This window comes from Acipenser ruthenus, chromosome 9, assembly GCF_902713425.1.
Source record: "Acipenser ruthenus chromosome 9, fAciRut3.2 maternal haplotype, whole genome shotgun sequence".
NCBI classification, from domain to species: Eukaryota; Metazoa; Chordata; class Actinopteri; order Acipenseriformes; family Acipenseridae; genus Acipenser; species Acipenser ruthenus.
Window position 1 is genome coordinate 4,577,675 of NC_081197.1, and position 18,799 is coordinate 4,596,473.

The following is an 18,799-nucleotide window of genomic DNA, read 5'->3' on the forward strand; positions in this document are numbered from 1 at the left end:
GTTATCTTGCGCAGAATATACATCATTACTACAGTGCATGTTTGTCTGTCACAACCCACCTCTCACTTTGTTTAATTTGGAAAGCAATAGGAGCCAAATGTCTACCCAACCCTGACCGTTTCACAAAGTTCCCATAACGGATTGATTTGGATAGAGGACAGGACTGACTTGATATTCTATGGTTTTCCATCAATCCTTACATGTGGTCTAGTTTACCTGAGTCACCTGCAAGAACCTCTTAGGTTTGTGAAACACGGGCAGTGAAGAACACAAATCTTAATTTCAGAATATGTTGCCATGCTTTGTGTGGCTGCCGGTAACAATACATCTACTAACTAAATAACTGAGAAAGTGGCAATGTCGGTTTTTAATACAATATTAGTTTGACGTCAGTATTTATTAGTTTGCCAGTGGGTGTAACAAGAACAAAGGCAACTCTTCAAATTAGCAGCTTTTCTAAAAGAGATGAACAGTTTATGGTACTTACGTCTCACTGGTTTCATTTAGAGATTTGATTTTATTCTTGAGCGTTTTAAATGATTCCTGGTGTTCTCGCTTTTCCTGTTGGGCCTTCTTCATATCACTTTCTAGTTTCTGCCGAATCAAGTTCAGTTCTGTTTTTGTTATCTGTGTGGGGAAGAAATGAAACTGTACTAAATTTTACATTGATACCACTTTCATACGGCATACTTCTGTATGAAGAATTATGCAACCAAGAAACAAACAAAAAAGCTCCTGCAAGCTCAGTTATAAAACCTCCAATTTTTTTTTTTAAAACACAAGAAAGTGTACAAAAGCGTACCTCTATTTTCTGATTTATTTCCTTCACTTCTCTCTCAAGTGCATTAATCTCTTTGTCGTCGCGCTGTTCGTATTTCTCTTCGACTTCTTTCAGTTGCTCTCGCAGGACTCTGAGCTCCTTTTCATTTCGAATAATGTCCCCCTGAGGAATGAAAATACTCCTTTAATAAGACAACCGGGACCCCCCAATGGAAAGAACAAGAACGCTACTGCAGTGAAAATAAATGTTTGATCATACAAAAATGAATAAATGAACTCTGTATAAACAGGGAACGTTTCCAGTGTTTTCTGGGGACCCCAATGACCCGTTTGATCAGTGCATCTCTGATCAATACAACACATTCACTTACTTGCTGAGTTTCAAAAGGGTTAAAAGGATCGGTATTGACTTCCTGTTCTGTAGTTTCATGATAAACCTACAAAATCAAAAGCAGGAAGTTTAATTGAGAGAAAGATAAATTGGGGTAAATGTACAGAACAGAATTCAGCAAATAAATTAAAGTGGAATTTGCAAGTCTTCACCTGTACACCTATAGCCTTCATAAAAACAGGTTTAGAATCTTTTTTTTTCTTCTTCTTCTTAGAATTCTCAGATTCAGGACCAACTTTGTCATATATGCATGATCCCATAAATGGCTCTGAAGTTGTATCCTTAGCAGTTCCAAAGTAAAATGGTGTATATTGAGCACTAGTTTTCAAGCTGTCTGTCCTTTCAGGATCATACACTCTATTGGAAGTACCAATACTACTTTTACCAGAATTATCAATAACTATATTAGAATTATGAGACATTGTACACTCCAGAGCATCAGATAATTCTGAATGTGTTACTGAAGCGAATGCAGTTTCTAATGGAGAGAAGTGTATTACTCCAAATGGGTCAGTTTCAGGCAAAGCCATTTTCAAAGCAGAAAAAGAATCAGTTGATGAAAATCCATAATCCGAGGGTAGCGGAGTCTGTGTCAGCAACATGTTATTTGGGGTATAAGATAAGAAGTCATTGTGGTTTATAGAGAAGGGTTTAAATTCCTGAGCAGAAGGATTTAGTTGAGCTTTCTGTTGGTTATAGTGCTCCCAGTCATTGCCAGGCACACTGTCTGAGAGTTTATTCCCGCTGTTAATATAGTCACTTGCTGCCCAGGGTGCGTCCACCGCTTGCTCTTTAAGAGAAACAGCATGTTTCATCAGTCCAATCAGATCGTTTATCATGACGAATCTCAACGATTCCAGCAGAAAAGATTTCAGTCCTCCAGCATTCGCTACCATTTCCTTTGTTTCTCCAGGGAAGTTTTCAAATTCTCCCACCAGCAACTGGTTATCAATTTCCATTGGGCCGTGCTCTTCCAGAATTTGAGAAAAATAGCTGTTATGCAAAAAAGGGAAAAAAGGAAATTAGGTTTACTCTGGAATATTTAACAAGCCAGTTTGCTCAGAGAGAGAGAGAGAGAGAGAGAGAGAGAGAGAGAGAGAGAGAGAGAGAGAAAAAAAGATATATTTAGTTAAATATTTCAGCCCCTTGTTGATTCATCAGATTATAGTACATTTTGGAATATAATGCATCATCACCTTAATACTATTGTTCGACAAGACAGTAAAAAGGAAAAATAAAAAAAGGAGGAGATGGTAGTTCAGTACATTAGATAGAAGACTTTAAAATGTCGTTTGACTTACTCATACAAACTCTCTCGTGATGGATCTGGGTTATTGTCCAGAATTCTTCTGTAATGGCTGCTGCGAGGAGCTTGGTTATATTGAACTTCAAATTCTGTTACCTGATCACGAAGATGCTCAGGAACCATAAAACGATCTTGAGAGCAGAGAAACCTCCTGCCATCAAAACGACAATCAAAAAAGGTTTCTTCAATTTATGTTTTCATATTTTATGTTTAGACAAAACTTATTTACACTGTCTCATAGGTTGCTTACAGTCCCCAACACTTTAGACAGATTGTCTTCTGTGCTTTTAAAATGGGTGCCATTATTTTCACAAACAATTAAATTCCACAGAAGTTTGTAATTCAAAAGCTTATAGGAGCGGTTTGTATACTACAAATGTCAAGTCAGCATAGTGAAAACTGTAGGTAACACCCAAAAGCATCTGAAATGACCGATAAAATGGACAGCTTCACAAATTTCAGAAAAGTTTTTCCCCAAGATACATGCAGTCTGGGTCGGGACCATGAGATTTTTCTGTAACCCTTAGCGGTCCATTTATTCAGCACGTCTCAGACGCGTCAGGTCCAATTTATTTTCACACGCGCAGTTTATTTTAGGACGTGCTGTTTAAAAGTATTTTTCACAGTAAAACAGGTTTAAAAGGCACTGTATATCAACAGGACACTCAGTACTGCATTTCCAGGCCCGCCCCACCCCTTGTTCACTATTTTTCACATACCTCTTCATAGTAGTGCATACCGATAAATCATCTCCTGATCACTCGCTTTAATCACTAAACTCCTCAATAATGCGATCCAAGTCATTTTATTACTATAACATCTAAAAAAAAAAAGCTCTGCAAATGTCTGTGATATTCTTTGAGCGCTGGATGCAGAAGCAGCTATCTTGTTTGTTTATGTCAGTGTTATCTATGTAGTGCCGGGGCTATCTGTATTCATGAGATACGCCCCCTTTTATTCTTTTTTGGCTTCTCTCGGCTCCCATCAGTCTCACTCGGCCATTGAATAGTTTTCTCGGCTTTTTCCGGAGAAAACACGCCTAGAGACCTGTTTTTTTCGTCTTTTCGATGATGTCGCATAGGGTCCGACATTGGACCGGAAAGGGTTAATACATGCAGAAGAGCAGAGACCCCACAATATAAACCTATGGGGGTCTACCTTATACTTACAGAGTGTCTTCTTCAGTGAAAATATCATCCTCATCTTCCTCTCTGTGCGTCCCACCAACCGTTCCAGACAGAATATAAACAGACTGGAGGAAGAAGAAATAAATAAATACATAAAAAACATAGTAAATGATGCAAACTAAAAATCACACAGAAATGTGTTTTGAAGAGTCTGACAACTTACCTTTGATTCTTTCAGCTTCTTTTTTCGATTCCTGTTTTTACCCTGAATACCTTTATTCTGAACAGACAAAATAAATTATTTTTAGATGAAGGAATAGTTGTCAAAAAATCTAAATCAATATGAAGGGGGGGGGGGGGCGGACTTGTGCCGATTGTGTCCGTCCATCTGTCTTCTACATGGTGAACATGGTAGCTGCCTTCATTTTGCACGACTTGTCACCAAACTTTTGTAATGCACTCCTAGCCTCAGACATTTTTTAATTCTGATACATTTTGGCAATAATCTGAGACTTGATTGTACACAAATATTTGTAACCTTTCAGGTATGAGGACCGTGTTTGTGCCTGCACTGCTTTTGTGACCGATTGAAAATTTGCCCTAGTTTTTCTTGCAACCTACTCGCCTATCAGGAGGAATTAACTACAACCAATTCCATCAGAGGCTCTTTTTTAAGCAACTAAACCACAGAGACGTGGCCCAGGCTGGCTAGATTACGCAACAGCCAATGCACTGAGATTCAAACCAGCTTGCTGTCCTTCATAGCTAGGCTTGCTACTATTTGATTTCAATTTTTATGCCATTGAGAAACATCTCATTTAGCAAAACCCCTTTTAGCATATTCAACATGCAACAAAACCATGGTTACCAACATTCTAACTGAAATAACGTTTAGTCACAGCAGAGCTTTACCTCAAAGAAAGATCTAAAAAAAAAAATGTAGAAAACGCAGCATATAAAAGTGCATTACACAGACCTTTATAGCACTAATTTACGAGTAAAAATAAAAGCTGGACTCGCTGGAAGGCAAGGCAGACAGGCCCGCTTCATCCTGCAGGGGAGACTTCAGTCGATCAGGGTATTGTGCACAATACTCATTAAGGGTTTTCCTCTTGCACCCCATTTTCAAATCAAACTAGTAACTGTCACCGTATACCTACACCTTAAGCTGTTAATTTCAAAGTAGGCGCTCTGAACGACAGACGCTGTAGCTGGCAAATGAAAGTGCACAGTCGGTACAGGTCTTGATGATTGACAGTCATTTAAACAAATGAGCATTCTAGCGCTGCTTCAGGTCAACGAGGTCTGTTATAACAGAATGAAATGACCGACAGTGAAACTACAGTAGTTTACTAAGGGACCACTGGCCATTCAGAGCTGAACAGAGACAGGACAGACAGCAAGTATAAAACTACAGATTTCTAAATTATTATTTTTGGTAAGAAAATAAAAAAAGAAGAGTGGTTTTACCGACATTTGTCCTATGTAAAATGTATTTCAGTCAAACTCATTTTTAGGAAATTCGACGTTTAACAAACTAAATCGATTAAAATCGAAAAGTAGCAAGCCTAATTACAGCTCAACCTGCTCTCTGTATGGAAGTGCATTTACTGCTTTTTTTCCCTTTTTCTTTGGGCGAGCCACTGGGGAGCCTTAAATACACAAATGTGGTAGAGTCCATACTTACAGATATATCTTCGTTATCTTGCTTTTTTAACACAGTACAGGAGGCATCTGTAAAATAAAACGGATAAAACAAACAAATAAACTTCAAGTGGACAAATAACTACCAAATGTCCTAAATGTTAAACGTTAAAAGGTTCTTCAAACCTCAGAATCACAATATCCATCTCCAGCTGAGAGAACTTTCATTAGTTCGAGTTATGCACAGAAAAATAGTGTGCGTCAACCGACATACAATACAATTCCATACGTCAACTGTTCAAACACTCACCCATTACTTCAAAATATTCATTGAGAATGTGTTTGAGGGAGGGGAACATTTCCACGTTGTTTTCAAGGGACCAAATAAAGAGACGCATTTCCTGTTGAGGGGCCTGCTTTATATAATCCACAAGAGCACAGGTGCCAGAGTTCAAAAACACCGGCTTAGTTCCAAATTTTTCTGTCAAAAATTCCATAAAGGGATAGAAATCCAAAAGTGGACTGAGGTCATGCTCTTCTAGATTGTCCGAGTACCGGGTAATGAATGCCTCTGCTGCTTTCAAACCTGTCAAAGGGAAAATGGAAAGTATTAACACCTTTTTTTTTCTTTTCTTACTGGCATTTAAAAGTGGAAAAAAAAAACACACACAGAAACTGAATTCAGAATGCAACACACAACACAGGGATCTATGAGTGTCTGGTGCGGAGCTTCTAAAAATGCTGTAAAGTCACCCATCACAAAACAGATTAAAAAAAGTCTGTATTTACCTGCATTATTAAGCCTTTGAGTCCAGTCTTGCAGCTTCGGGCTGATGTCTTCACATTTGCTTAGTGCTTCAATGAACACTCTTGTTAATACCCTGTTCTTTCTCTGCCCCAGTAAATCCACAAGGTCTCCCATAGCTACAGGCTGCTCAGCATTATTTATGGAGAATGTGTTTTTCTCCTTGTCCCCTGCAGTCCAAGGCTCCAGATACTTCTTCATGTTAGAGATGTCCTGTACCCCCTCTTTCAAAAGTTCTTTGTTCTCAATAATCTGCTGCAGGATGCGATCCCCGTAGATCATCCAGGTCTGCTGAACAGCTGCAAAGTTCAAGAGCAGTTCAATCTTTGTACACAAGGAGTGTTAACAGGCACTTCGTTCGTTCAGTCAGAATTATTAAATACCCTCTGCAGTGGACTGTGGAAAATGATAACTTATAATTAATAGAACTTAACTGGGAGAGTCATTTTATAAAACAGCTATATACAAAATGTGAAACTAGTAACTCAGTTTAGACTTATCATCCAGAAACCAGAAAAAGTTATACGATACAATATGGCAGCCAAATTAGGTCACAGTTAAAAGTGAAGGGCACTGTGTCAATTTACCTAAGGGGTTCCACAACACTGCAAAATACAAAGTCCGGGTGTGCGTCAGAGTTGAAGCAGCAGCGTTTACAAAAACAAGTGAGAGAGGCCTAACCTTTATCAAGAGAATCTGCCTTAGAACAGTCACTTCCTGTCTTTGATTCATGGCTTAGTTTCAATGTAATGGCTTCCATCGCCTCTTTTCTTCGTTGCTTTCGTCTTAATTTGCGATCTTCTTTAGATTTCAGTTTCTTAATGCTGGAGGAAAGAAAGTTCAGTTGCATACAACGTCAAAATTGTAACAATTTGTTACAAACTGGGCTGGCCTGAAGGTGTGTTCAATCACTATAGTGAGCATGATTAGCTTATTAGGCATATCTTGTGCACGCTACATTTAAAACTATGTTTCAATTTAATAAACAGTTGGAACAATGTAATCTCTGACCAGATTCTTAAGAGTACTTAATATATTTGTGTACATATACACATGTAGTGGAATGGACCTTCGTGGTGAATTTTTATGTGTGCCAAACAATTGTCATTAAATGTATTAAAGTTTATTCTAGTATCTCTTTCAGTATTAGAACTATTGAATGTTTCATAGTTATAGATGATCAACATACCTTGTACATTTCTGTTTGACAGTCAGCTTTGGTGTTGCATTGACTTTCTGAATATTAGTTTCTAACTGGAAAAATAGAACAGGAGTAGAAACCATGAATGAACAATTCACAAAAGCAGTGAATTTGAAATAAACATAAGCAGAGGCTCTTCATTATTACTACTATGTACAACTGCATAAGCATAACCCCAAGTATTAAAAAGCAAAAACATTTTCTCTGGATATGCCTTACCTCACATTTGAGTAATCCTGTTGAACCATAGATTATAATTTTTGAAATTTTACCACTACAGTCAGGAGTAAAACATGCTTCCCGCAGAAAATCCTGTAGAAGAAAAATAAATAAATCATGAAAAATACAAATAATGAACAGAGACTCAATAGTAAATGAGAGAGAGAGAGAGATCGAGAGAGAGAGAGAGGTGTCAATTAAAAGTATGCAATATGTACAGTTCATCTTACGTGTTTATTACCAGTTGCATTTTACAAAGATTAATGCTTTCTTCCTTACGATCATAATTAGTGCCTCGGAATTGCTCTTACCTTATCATTTTTATCGTTGAATACTGCTGCTTTTATCTTTTTCCAGCAGCTGATGTGATACTCTACACAACACCTCTGGCAACACTGCACTCGAATAAACCCCTGCAAAATGAATGAAACCACTTCAGTTTGTTGCAATACAAATCCTACTGCAGATGAAAAAACAGGACAAATTTCTCATACAATTACCTCACCAAATATGAAATTGTTAAAATGAAAATCGCGTGCAGTACACAATGCCTGCTACACACTGGTTTTCTGTTGGTGTACAAGTTAATGGACACAAGAAACCAACCAAATAAATGGGATAAAACTTTAGGATAATTAAGAGAACAAACTTGGCCACTCAAATCTATCACCTTCAACCATTTAACAATGACCAATCAAACGATCAGCTGCTCAGGTTTTGTATTTTCAGCTGGTGGGCTCTGGTCAAGAGGTATGAACTAAAACACGTCCAGTTCAGGGTGTCGCTTGTAATCCCAAATTCCCCCAAGGCCAAACAGGGCTTCTCACACACACACACCTCTTTCAGGGTCAATTTAGAGCAGATTCACAGTTATGAGAAGTCTTGTTATCAATGAGGAGACAATCATTTAAAATTCCAGTTCATAAAGCGTGTTTGTTCAACATGAGCGAATGACTCAATACTGGGAATCTCTTCTTAGAAAGATGGTATTTATTAAGCATGAAACAAAATAAGTTTGAAAATCACACAAAACAGTTACACAATGTCACATTAAAAGCATTACAATAAGAACTAAGGTTTAAAACAGCAATTTACCAAATAAATATTAGTACATACTGACACTACAAGGGGTCACACAATACCTGAATAGATATTTAAGAGTATTGTTACGTAGCCTGGAAAGCAGTCACTTCACGTTCTGTTACCTTGTGTTTCTCTGAGTGTCAGGGCCCCCCGACCTTGATGGATAAATACTGAGAGCTAAGGGTGCAGTCTTGTAGTTTATTTGAATCTGAGTGAGCAGGTATCAGAGGAGCGGGTATCCAATCAGGGCTCAGTGGAGCAGTCAGGGTATTGCGGAGAAGTCAGGGCAAGGAGCTAATGGTTTACAGTCGGCCTTTATACTTTTCAAACAAAGAAATTATTTGAATTTCCTGCTGCATGCTCCGATTGGGTATTTTGTGGCTGAATGGGCTCGAAACCTTGATTGATTGCTCGCGCCCTTCCTCTGTCTGATTAGTTCATTATCATAATCTGGAAAGGGGAAACTTAAAACGTGCATAACCTTTGGTAAATAATTCAGATTTTATTCTGAATTCCTGTTATTTTTACCATAAGAAATTATATTTCTTTAGACACCAAATATGTCGGGTTGCGACTTTCGTTAGACATTGCAAACAGTTTAATTCTCTTAGGGATTTATTACCTGGCTTATTCTATACTTGTTACGCAATTTAAGAATAAAAACACTTGCATCTTGTACTCATAGTGGTATTAAATCAATATGATGTGATATTTGTCTTAAATCTCCAAATCTTTAAGCTATTTAAAGTGGTCATTTTTCTCTCTTTCAGACTCTTATGTTAAACCACCTTTCTCTCACTTGACTGGGTAATTAAATCGCATAGACAGGTTTGATTAGCCTTTTGTTTTCTGAGTGCCTGATGCATTCAAGGTGTTAGCTTGATCGTTATCGCTAGGCAAAGCTACACAAATTAGATTAAAGTTCATTCAATGTAGATTCCTGTTAATATACAATATCCACGACATTGACAATATATTTGTGATGACAATGTCTATATAACCTATAATAGAATGTCATACACCACCGCGCAACAGTAAGGAATCAATGAAGGATGAAAAGCATGTTGCAAAAGCGAGTTTTGCTTGCATAACCCTGCGTTTACTCTTACAAAAGGCAGGGGACAGCTCATCTGGAGACTCATTCAACTCTCCTTATCGGATCTGAAGGCATTCAGATTCTCAAGTGTTCTTTTTTTTGGCTGTATCGGCCAGTAAGCTAAAGGCTTCCTTGGAAAGAACAATGTTTTCAGTTGTATTTCTTAAAGACGGTTGGGTGTTAATAGGTTTCATTTACTTCCATCCCTGTTTCTTCACAATGCAACTGGATTAGATGCAATTACTCAAATTTTGCTAATTTTCTGCTGTTGTGCCTTGTCTATATCGCAGCCAAGACACACATTTTAAATTATCTCCCAGCTTGAAATGCAACAGTCTGGCAAGTGGTCAATTTATGCAACGTCTAATTTCTTCAGTGATCAATGCATATACTTACTAGAAATACAAAAGGCATTTTTAGTAGTCCAGTAGGTTTAGTAACTGGGGATTAAGTTTACCTTAAAATCGAGATCCGTGAAGAAGATCTGGATTTTGGAATTCACTTGGCATTGCTGATAGCGGCAAACTGCGTCCGGTTTTGGAGGGAACGTGCACAGTTCAATGCACACCTCCACGAGGCGCTGCAGAGAGAAAAGGAGACACCAGTTGCTACAATGCAACAAGAATAGCAACTCTTATGTTTCTTATTTCCAGTAAGCTGCAGAGTTTTTACAACAATCAATCCAGGGAATTTCTCTCCCCCTCACCCTCCACCCCGCTTTTTTTTTCACATTGTGCCAGCAACAACAGCTTTGATATGCCATAGGTACACCTTCCACGGAATCCAGTTAGGTGTGAATTGGCACAAAAACATTACGGTCTCTTCAAAGCTTCGGGTTTTCTCTGAAAGTGTTAGAGTGGTGTTTTGCATACTGCTGCTTCAGGATTTAAAAAGGCCTAGGACAGGTAACTGAATATAAAAGAAACCAATTGATTTTAGAAAAGTTCTTTGGAAGAAATTAACTGCTTCTGCTGCTGGGTGTGTCATTAAAGCCTTGAGCAAGGACTTTGCTTTGTGTGCGTTTTAAATCTGCCTGCGATCTGAAACATCCTTACCTTTAAATGTTCAATCCGATCATCCATAATATGCTTTGCTGGGGGGCAAGTCAATATGGCAGGTGTAGTTTGCAAATTTGCCAGGGCAAGAGATTTTTTGAACTGATCCAGAGCTTCTGAAAACCTGATTAAAAAAAAAAAAAAAAAAAGGAAGACCATAGAGACAATTAGGGGTATAATGGTTCATCGTGTACCAAGGGGTCGTGTTACTTTCTTTACATGATGTATTGTAAGAGAAGTATGGATTGTTTATCGTGATACAACACCAAAAGCACAGCTCACTGTAGATCTCCAACTGGTTCTTGAATGAAGAGTAAGTGTTTTATGGCTGATATGGATACATACTCTCCCTGTCTCATTAAAGAAGTCTTTCAACAAAAACGTCCATCATTTAATAGCCACTATGATCTTATTATGCATCATACAAGAAGCCAGTCACGACAATCGATGTACCATGATACATATGGTATCGCGACCTGAATATCGTGAATATAGTGTATTGTTACACTGCTAATTATTAATGACAATACAGGATACAATATACACCCCAAATCACAGAAGACGTTTGAACAAGGACATGAATAAAAAGATCACTGGACATTTACAGACTGTACCTCAATTCAGTATGGCAGATTTGTTGTACTGGACATGCTTGGGATAGAGATAAATTGTTCAAGAAATGAAATCATGAAATACACCAACCTGTTTTCTTTCAAGTACACCTTCCCTAATCCATAGTTAGCCAGACTCTGAAGGAGACCGTCTTTAGGAAAATTGTTTTTTACTTTGTTAAAATGATTTTTAGCTGCTGCCAAATCCTGAAATTTAAAAAAAAAGTATGTGTGTATATATATATATATATTATATATATATATATATATATATAAAATTATTTATTTCTTAGCAGATGCCCTTATCCAGGTCGACTTACAATTATTACAAGATATCACATTCTTTTTATATACAATTACATTATTTTTTTACACATTTTTACGTACAATTACCCATTTATACAGTTTTTTTTTTTTTTTTTTTTACTGGAGCAATCTAGGTAAAGTACCTTGCTCAAGGGTACAGCAGCAGTGTCCAAATAGACCCTGAATAAAATTTGGGTGGATTTGATGAACCTGTATCCCAGATGGGATAAACCACAGCTGGATTTCATTACAGCATTAGTAAGCCCCCCCTGGATTGCATTAAGCACCTATGATGCAATCCAGAGGGGGTTGATGTCAAATCTGCGAGTTTATCCTGGCTGGGTTGATCCCTAAATCAACCAATTTATAGGTTTGACTTCTAAGTGTGTTGAAGTTATGGATACATTTTAAACACGAGTTTTGCGTGTACAGTATAATGGTGTGAATGAGTACAGAGGCAGTGTATACCACCTAATTCACTGTTCATGTAGTTCAAATAGTTACATGTTTTCTATCTATCTGTCTCTATGCTCTCTGCTTAATTTATGTAAATCAAAATACTGTCCCTCTGCTGTATAGTAGTGTAGCATAGGTTCTGCGTGTATTACAACGTGTACTAAGTGCAGTACTCTCGTTTAGGCAAGGTTCTTAGTATTAAATGGAAGAAGTTCACAATCCTTCTTTACAATCATTTCTGTAAAGATAAATTTAACTTACTATATCAAATGGAGTAATGTATGGTTCAGCAAAATACTGAATATGGCAGAGTCTTACCTCGGGTTGTCCAACTTCCCACAAGGCACTGGCATAATCCATAGTATAGAGATTGAGTTTCTAAAAAAAAAAAAAAAAAAAGAGATACTTTACATTAATACAGTGCAGATTTCAGTAAATGCAGTAGGTGGCATTTGAGATTGAATGCAGATGATGCGAAAAAAAAAAAAAACTAAGCTATTGTTAACTAGTCGATCATAAAAACTAGGTACTGAAATAATGACAAACATGTTATTTGCTTACAACAAAAACTTGAGAAAAAAAAGCTAGATGCGATCGCTTAACTTTATGATCGTGGAAGTTTATTTCCCTCAGCCATTTACTTCTTATTTCAACTACATCTCAAAACACTTATTTTTAAAATTAGGAAACTTGAGGAAGAAGTTTAATCATACAGTAATAAACACACTACACACTCGTCTTCTAAAGAGAGAACAGATCTGCACAGAAACCTTACAGTTATGACTAGTTTGTGATTGAACTGACCTTTGAGTCCTCAAAAAAAATCCATTGTTTAAGAATTTTAAAATAACCATCATTGCATAGTTTGACTGAATATGGTAAACAAACACTTTAAAATTGGAATAAAGCCAAAAAGCAGCCCAATGCCCATAGTTTCCAAAACGCATAAATCCGAAAGACAAAACCACGCCGAGCACTCTATCGAGCTCTGCAACGCAACAAACACCAAATATTTTGCATGTATGTTTTTCACACACCAGTATCTGTTTAATTTTTGATAAAACACTTAAAACGAAACAATTGGAGGCGCATAACATGCATACATACATGTTAGTTTGCGCCGTCCTTTAGTTGGTTTATCTCGGTTTAATTCGTTGCAGGCTTCGTTTATTTTCCGGTCCGGCTGCGCTTCAGCACAATGTTGTAAACTCAGGGCGTCTGCTCGAATTCCAGGACTCCACGCACTTGCCAAATATGGTAACTACCGGTTTTTGTAACAAGATCGCGGATAGGATGTTGCGCGACCAAAAAATTATACAGGGTTTCTGATTGGAAGCCATACAAAAAAAAGCAGGGACTTGGATTAAATATTTTTGAAAAATTTAAAGTCCGTTTGCAATCTACAATATACTGTGTGACCCACGCAATAACAACTTTTTTTTTCTCCCTAACCACGTCTTATGTCATATACGTTTTGTCAAACTAATTCATTGTCACGTTGAGAAGAAATGGTCCCTTTTAACGCGAGGGGCGGGTCACACTAGATAAGAATGCCTCGTCCCCCCAGCCTCCCAGACAAGTCTGGACATAAATCTTTTTCCTGCATTATCTCCATCAGTTACTGCTTTTTTTTTTTTTTTGGTAATGGAAATCAATTACAACTAGATACAACGAATATACAGGAACTCTGAATGTGCATAACTATTTAGTGCAACTTTATGGACTGGCAAACATAGTTTGATATTTTGAGTTAACTTTTAGTACTCTAGGTGTTGCCAACCTTCTAGTGGGGCATGAGGTTAGTGTTTTTGTTTGTTTGTTTTTTCCCATATCAACTGCAACTGTGTAATACCCTTTGTTTATTACATTACAAGTTTTGCAACATTTCTCTCTTAAATAATTAAAATAAAAACCTTCAAACTAGTGATTTGGTGTCAAATGCAGCAATATGAAAACACAATTTAAAAACATTGGTTTATGACAACAGGTTCAATAACAGCTTCAAAAGAGAGAGATTAATAGAATACATCAACCATTAAAATCAATGGCAAGGTTAACAATAATCTTTGACTACCAAATGTTACTTTGTAGCTGGTTTCACATACCAGGATTAGCATTAATCCCGTACTACCTTAGCATACATAATGCAGCCCAAGGCTAGTGTTAAACCAGGGTCTGTGAAACTAGCTGTAGGTAAAGTAGGGCAAGGTTAGCGTTGATCAGGGTCCGTGAAACCAGCCGTTAAGTTTAAAGCAGAATCCTACCTTTAACGAGGTCAAATCTAGTAAATCGAGTGCTTTTACAAAAGCTTGTTCAGCTTTGCGAAAGTTACGCTCTTCCAGGGCTTTGTCCGAGTCAAGAATGAGAGAATTCACATCTCCGAGACCCGAGCCTGCTGAAGTCTGCAGGAGGAAAAACACACATAAAACATTTCTGTGACATCACCCTTTGAACTTTTGATTGTTGTTGATTATAGAATCTACAGTTAGTGTCACAAATCCATAGAAAACTGTGGAATCGTTAACGAAACCACAGTGAGTTAAAATATTATTATTATTTGTTTATTTAGCAGACGCCTTTATCCAAGGCGACTTACAGAGACTAGGGTGTGTGAACTATGCATCAGCTGCAGATTTACTTACAACTATGTCTCACCCGAAAGACGGAGCACAAGGAGTTTAAATGACTTGCTCAGGGTCACACAATGAGTCAGTGGCTGAGGTGGGATTTGAACCGGGGACCTCCTGGTTAAAAGCCCTTTTCTTTAACCACTTTAACAGAAATGTGAATACCATTTTATTTGGTAACAATAATTCCAACAATTAGTATTTCACATTTCAAACATAACACTTAAACATTTCATATTGTTTGCTAAACATAGGGCAATACAGTTATGCATTAACAATGTTTTTTCTTTCATAAGTTCAAACTCTGACTTTTTTTTTTTTTTTAATTTTATTTACAGTAGAACGTTGAACACAGTTCTGGGTTCCTAACACATCTCTGGTGGATAAAGTACGCTCCACAACAAAGGATGGGTTTAAACAGGACGCTATCTGCACGTTTATTTTTCTGCGCGTCCCTTTTCCAGTGAAAAGGAAGCTTTTTTTAAACAAACAAAACAAAAATAAACTGTAGCGCACGTTTTGCAGTGCTAAACTTAACAGGATCTGTTCCTTTAGCCAGACGCTAATCCAGTTTACTAGTGTTGAATGCACAAATTACAGATTCAATATACTTTTTTTTTCTTTTTACGTACACCGCTTTCATGTATATGAATGGGCTATGCAATTAACATGAATCTACTGTAATATGACTTAACATGCGCTTAAAGTTGGATTTCAGCGTCTCTTAATAAATTCAGTGTTTATTGAACATTTCACCAGCCTAACTGTTTGGGTTTACAATTTGAAAAACAGGAACTTGTGCCCTCATACGAAATCATTTTTTTCCCCTCGAGGTATTTGGGGCAGTTCTAAAGGTTTTCTTGGTGGGGGTCTGGCAACACTGATTGACAGTCAATCAGTGGTTCTGGGATAGCAATGGCATTCTGGAAGATGTTGTTTTTCATTCCTATACTGTAGTATAATATAATATAAAACAAGTAACAGACCTCCAATGGATCACTTCTCCTGATGCCCTTAATTGGTTCCATAAAATCCCAACATGTTAACATTTAACCCTTTATGGTAAAAGGGGCATATGTGTCCAACAAATAAAAACGTTGATAGTTTTCTTATTTTTGCAATGGGGTGCACGAAACACGGTTTAACGTGTACCGACAGGTTGGATCTGGTCATGTAAATAGTCAGTTTCTTCATGATGGATTTTAAGAAGAAACCATTTCAACAACCGCTCAATTTCCTGTGTACCTTAAGGGGTTAACCACGTATTATAATCCCATTTGTAACGTTTAGGAAATTAAAAAGAACCTAACACTATTTATAATGCGCATCTGATGCAGGGCTCACTCTAGGAACAGTTTTGTCTGACATACTTGTTGAGTTTTAAACAAAGGGTTATTATTTTCACCTTTTCCACAGGTTTCTGGGTTCTGTTTTTTGCCTTCTTTTTTTCTGGTGTCTTCTGACCCATGTTTTGACTTTGTATTCCAGGCATGTCCCTAGATGTTCAAAATACAAAAAAAGAACCTGAAACTTAGGTCTGTTCTAAGTCAAAACAGCAGTGCTGCATACCTCTATCAATTCAGATCTGCCACAATCACGGCTGTGACTACATGCCTTCTGGAACAATCCAGAGCTGCTCATTAGTGTCATACAACAGCATACCACAGTCCCTCCCACACAGATTAAAGCACAGAACATAAACACAATGACTGTCTGGGACCTTGGAAGAAGTGTTTTAATCCTGTAGTGTCCCACAATTCTGTTTTACACAAATATGTAGTCAAGATTGTTTGCTCTGACTGACAAAAGAAAACCAGAAATAAAAAAAAAAAAGTAGGTGAATTCCCCTCTCAACGGTGCTACGTTATTCAGATTACATTTTACAAATCCTCCCACCCATACACCTATGCATTCCTGTAACCTGAGTTGTACTCTTGGCTGTTGATAAAAAATAGTTTAGTCCCAGTAAATTAAATTAACTTTTTTAGATTTCCAACAAAACAGATCAATTAGAATAGGTACAGTGCCAAACATACAAAGCTACTTCACTGCTGTAGCACTACTACTGTACAGAAAACCCAACGTAAAATACACAAAATGTGATGATCATCAAGTACAAAATCAGACTTTTTCAAAACAAACACAAAATTAAACTGAAGAACCAAAAGATTAGTAGCATTCATTATCTTAACAGCTTTGTATTTACAATACTGGAACTAGGTTAACAAAAGGTAAAAGTGCAAGTCTGTTTACTTTATCATTAAACATAAACACTGAGTTTTATTATACATGTACATACGTTACTGGATTTTCCTTTTTTATTGCTTTTGTTCAGTTTTCTGTTTGTTTTTTGCTCTTCACCGCACGCCAACAAACTTATGTGCTCTGAATAAAAACTTGCCGTTTTTCTTTCATTTTCTGTACATCAGGTGATCGTAACAAAATCCCCTATTGGATGTTGAGCTACCAACTGATTAAAGCAAGGGTTCTGACTGGATGTAAAGCAGGAAATTGTGCAAGAGCAAACAATGAAACTTAAATAGAGCAAAGTGTGACTGTGCAAATTCCTTTCCAACTGCCATTACAAGAGATAGCCTAGCAGACTTTCTAAATCTTAGTCTTGTTGGAGTGCAGCGTACAGGGATGGTCTTAACTGCACTTCTTCACAATAATCTATGCATATTGTTAGCAGCATGTAACCCTTTTCCAATATGAAAATTCATAACACCAATCAATTAAATGGATTTAGCAGCAGGAAAAAAAACAGTTCCACTAGTAACCAGCCATTTAAAACTAGGTACACTTCTGCGACTACTTGCCTGTTCTCTCTTGCTTTCCATGCTCTTTAAGCCTGATATCTGCTATTAGCTGCTGTGCTGTGTTGCTGCTATGATTTCATGTGTTATGCTACGATCATGTATTATGCACTTTCCACTGTATTTAATGTATTATGCTTTTTTTTTTTTTTTACTGTATAGCATGTATTATGTACTTCTCTGTATTTAAAGTATTATGGATTTTCTTGTTGTTACTGCATCTTGTAAAGCGCTTTGTGATGGTGGTCCACTATGAAAGGCGCTATTTAAAATAAAGATTGATTGATTAATTATAATAACCAATCTTTAAGCGCAGTAATAATACAGAAACCAAAACAGAAATTTCAAAAGGTAAGTGAATTCCCCTCCCAACTGTGCTATTGTTATTCATGTAACATTTTAAAAGAAACTCCTGTGCCTTCCTTGGGAGGTACTGTTGGCTGTATAACAAATAGGTTACCCCCGTTTCAAACTCAATTCAAGCTCAAAATATTTACTACGTCCCCATTAAGTACATGAGTAGAGCAGCGTCTGCTGCTCTGGTGTTCCTTGGTTTCAAACAGCGCTCCAGCAGTGAACTGTACTTAAAAAGGGGAAGCTACAAATACAAACTGGGTCGAAAGCTGAAGAGAATGCAAATACTTAGGAGCCGGTAAATCAGCACTTCATTACCATCATGTTACGTAAGCACTACATGCAAAACAGAGGATGTTGCTTAGATAATCAAATACAGTGCTGCCTTTAAGGCTGTAGTCAGGAGCAATAGGTAAGAAACCGTGCAATTTGTGTTCTGCCTTATAACGAGAATGTAACATTTTAAAAGAAACTCCTGTGCCTTCCTTGGGAGGTACTGTTGGCTGTATAACAGGTTACCCCCATTTCAAACTCAATTCAAGCTCAAAATATTTACTACGTCCCCATTAAGTACATGAGTAGAGCAGCGTCTGAAACAATTAAGTACGCCTTGACGCTCTTGACGCTCTTGACGCTAGCGCCCTTCCTCTGCTGATCTGGTGTTCCTTGGTTTCAAACAGCGCTCCAGCAGTGAACTGTACTTAATGCTAATGTATGTAAATGATATGCTAAAGAGTATCGTGTGTCCCACAATGCTACACTGATCACCTGTTTCCACCAGAATCAATGATGGCAGCGCCCACATACGAGCAACCAGTTCTGAGTCTTACACTTGCAATTATGTATCTCATGAGACATTTCTTGTCACCACCATCATGCTGAGAATAGCCATCATCTTTCTTCCTTTCTTTCTCACTTTGAA

At 37.4% G+C, this 18,799-nt stretch overlaps 1 protein-coding gene across 1 annotated transcript in view; it reads right to left on the reverse strand.

Annotated features, from left to right (window-relative positions):
• LOC117405150 (E3 ubiquitin-protein ligase TTC3-like) overlaps positions 1–18,799 on the reverse strand; it is a 38,364-nt gene that overhangs the window by 7,087 nt on the left and 12,478 nt on the right. Inside the window, exons 18-37 of the mRNA XM_059030868.1 lie at positions 16,113–16,203; positions 14,345–14,482; positions 12,399–12,458; positions 11,410–11,525; positions 10,708–10,831; positions 10,110–10,232; positions 7,785–7,886; positions 7,474–7,566; positions 7,243–7,307; positions 6,735–6,877; positions 6,038–6,352; positions 5,559–5,834; positions 5,292–5,338; positions 3,828–3,884; positions 3,647–3,729; positions 2,473–2,628; positions 1,324–2,164; positions 1,152–1,217; positions 803–943; positions 488–627 (exon numbers count right to left, since the gene is read on the reverse strand). Of these exons, the coding sequence (XP_058886851.1) occupies positions 488–627; positions 803–943; positions 1,152–1,217; positions 1,324–2,164; positions 2,473–2,628; positions 3,647–3,729; positions 3,828–3,884; positions 5,292–5,338; positions 5,559–5,834; positions 6,038–6,352; positions 6,735–6,877; positions 7,243–7,307; positions 7,474–7,566; positions 7,785–7,886; positions 10,110–10,232; positions 10,708–10,831; positions 11,410–11,525; positions 12,399–12,458; positions 14,345–14,482; positions 16,113–16,203 (3,177 nt within the window). The remainder of the gene's footprint in view (positions 1–487; positions 628–802; positions 944–1,151; positions 1,218–1,323; positions 2,165–2,472; positions 2,629–3,646; positions 3,730–3,827; positions 3,885–5,291; positions 5,339–5,558; positions 5,835–6,037; positions 6,353–6,734; positions 6,878–7,242; positions 7,308–7,473; positions 7,567–7,784; positions 7,887–10,109; positions 10,233–10,707; positions 10,832–11,409; positions 11,526–12,398; positions 12,459–14,344; positions 14,483–16,112; positions 16,204–18,799) is intronic.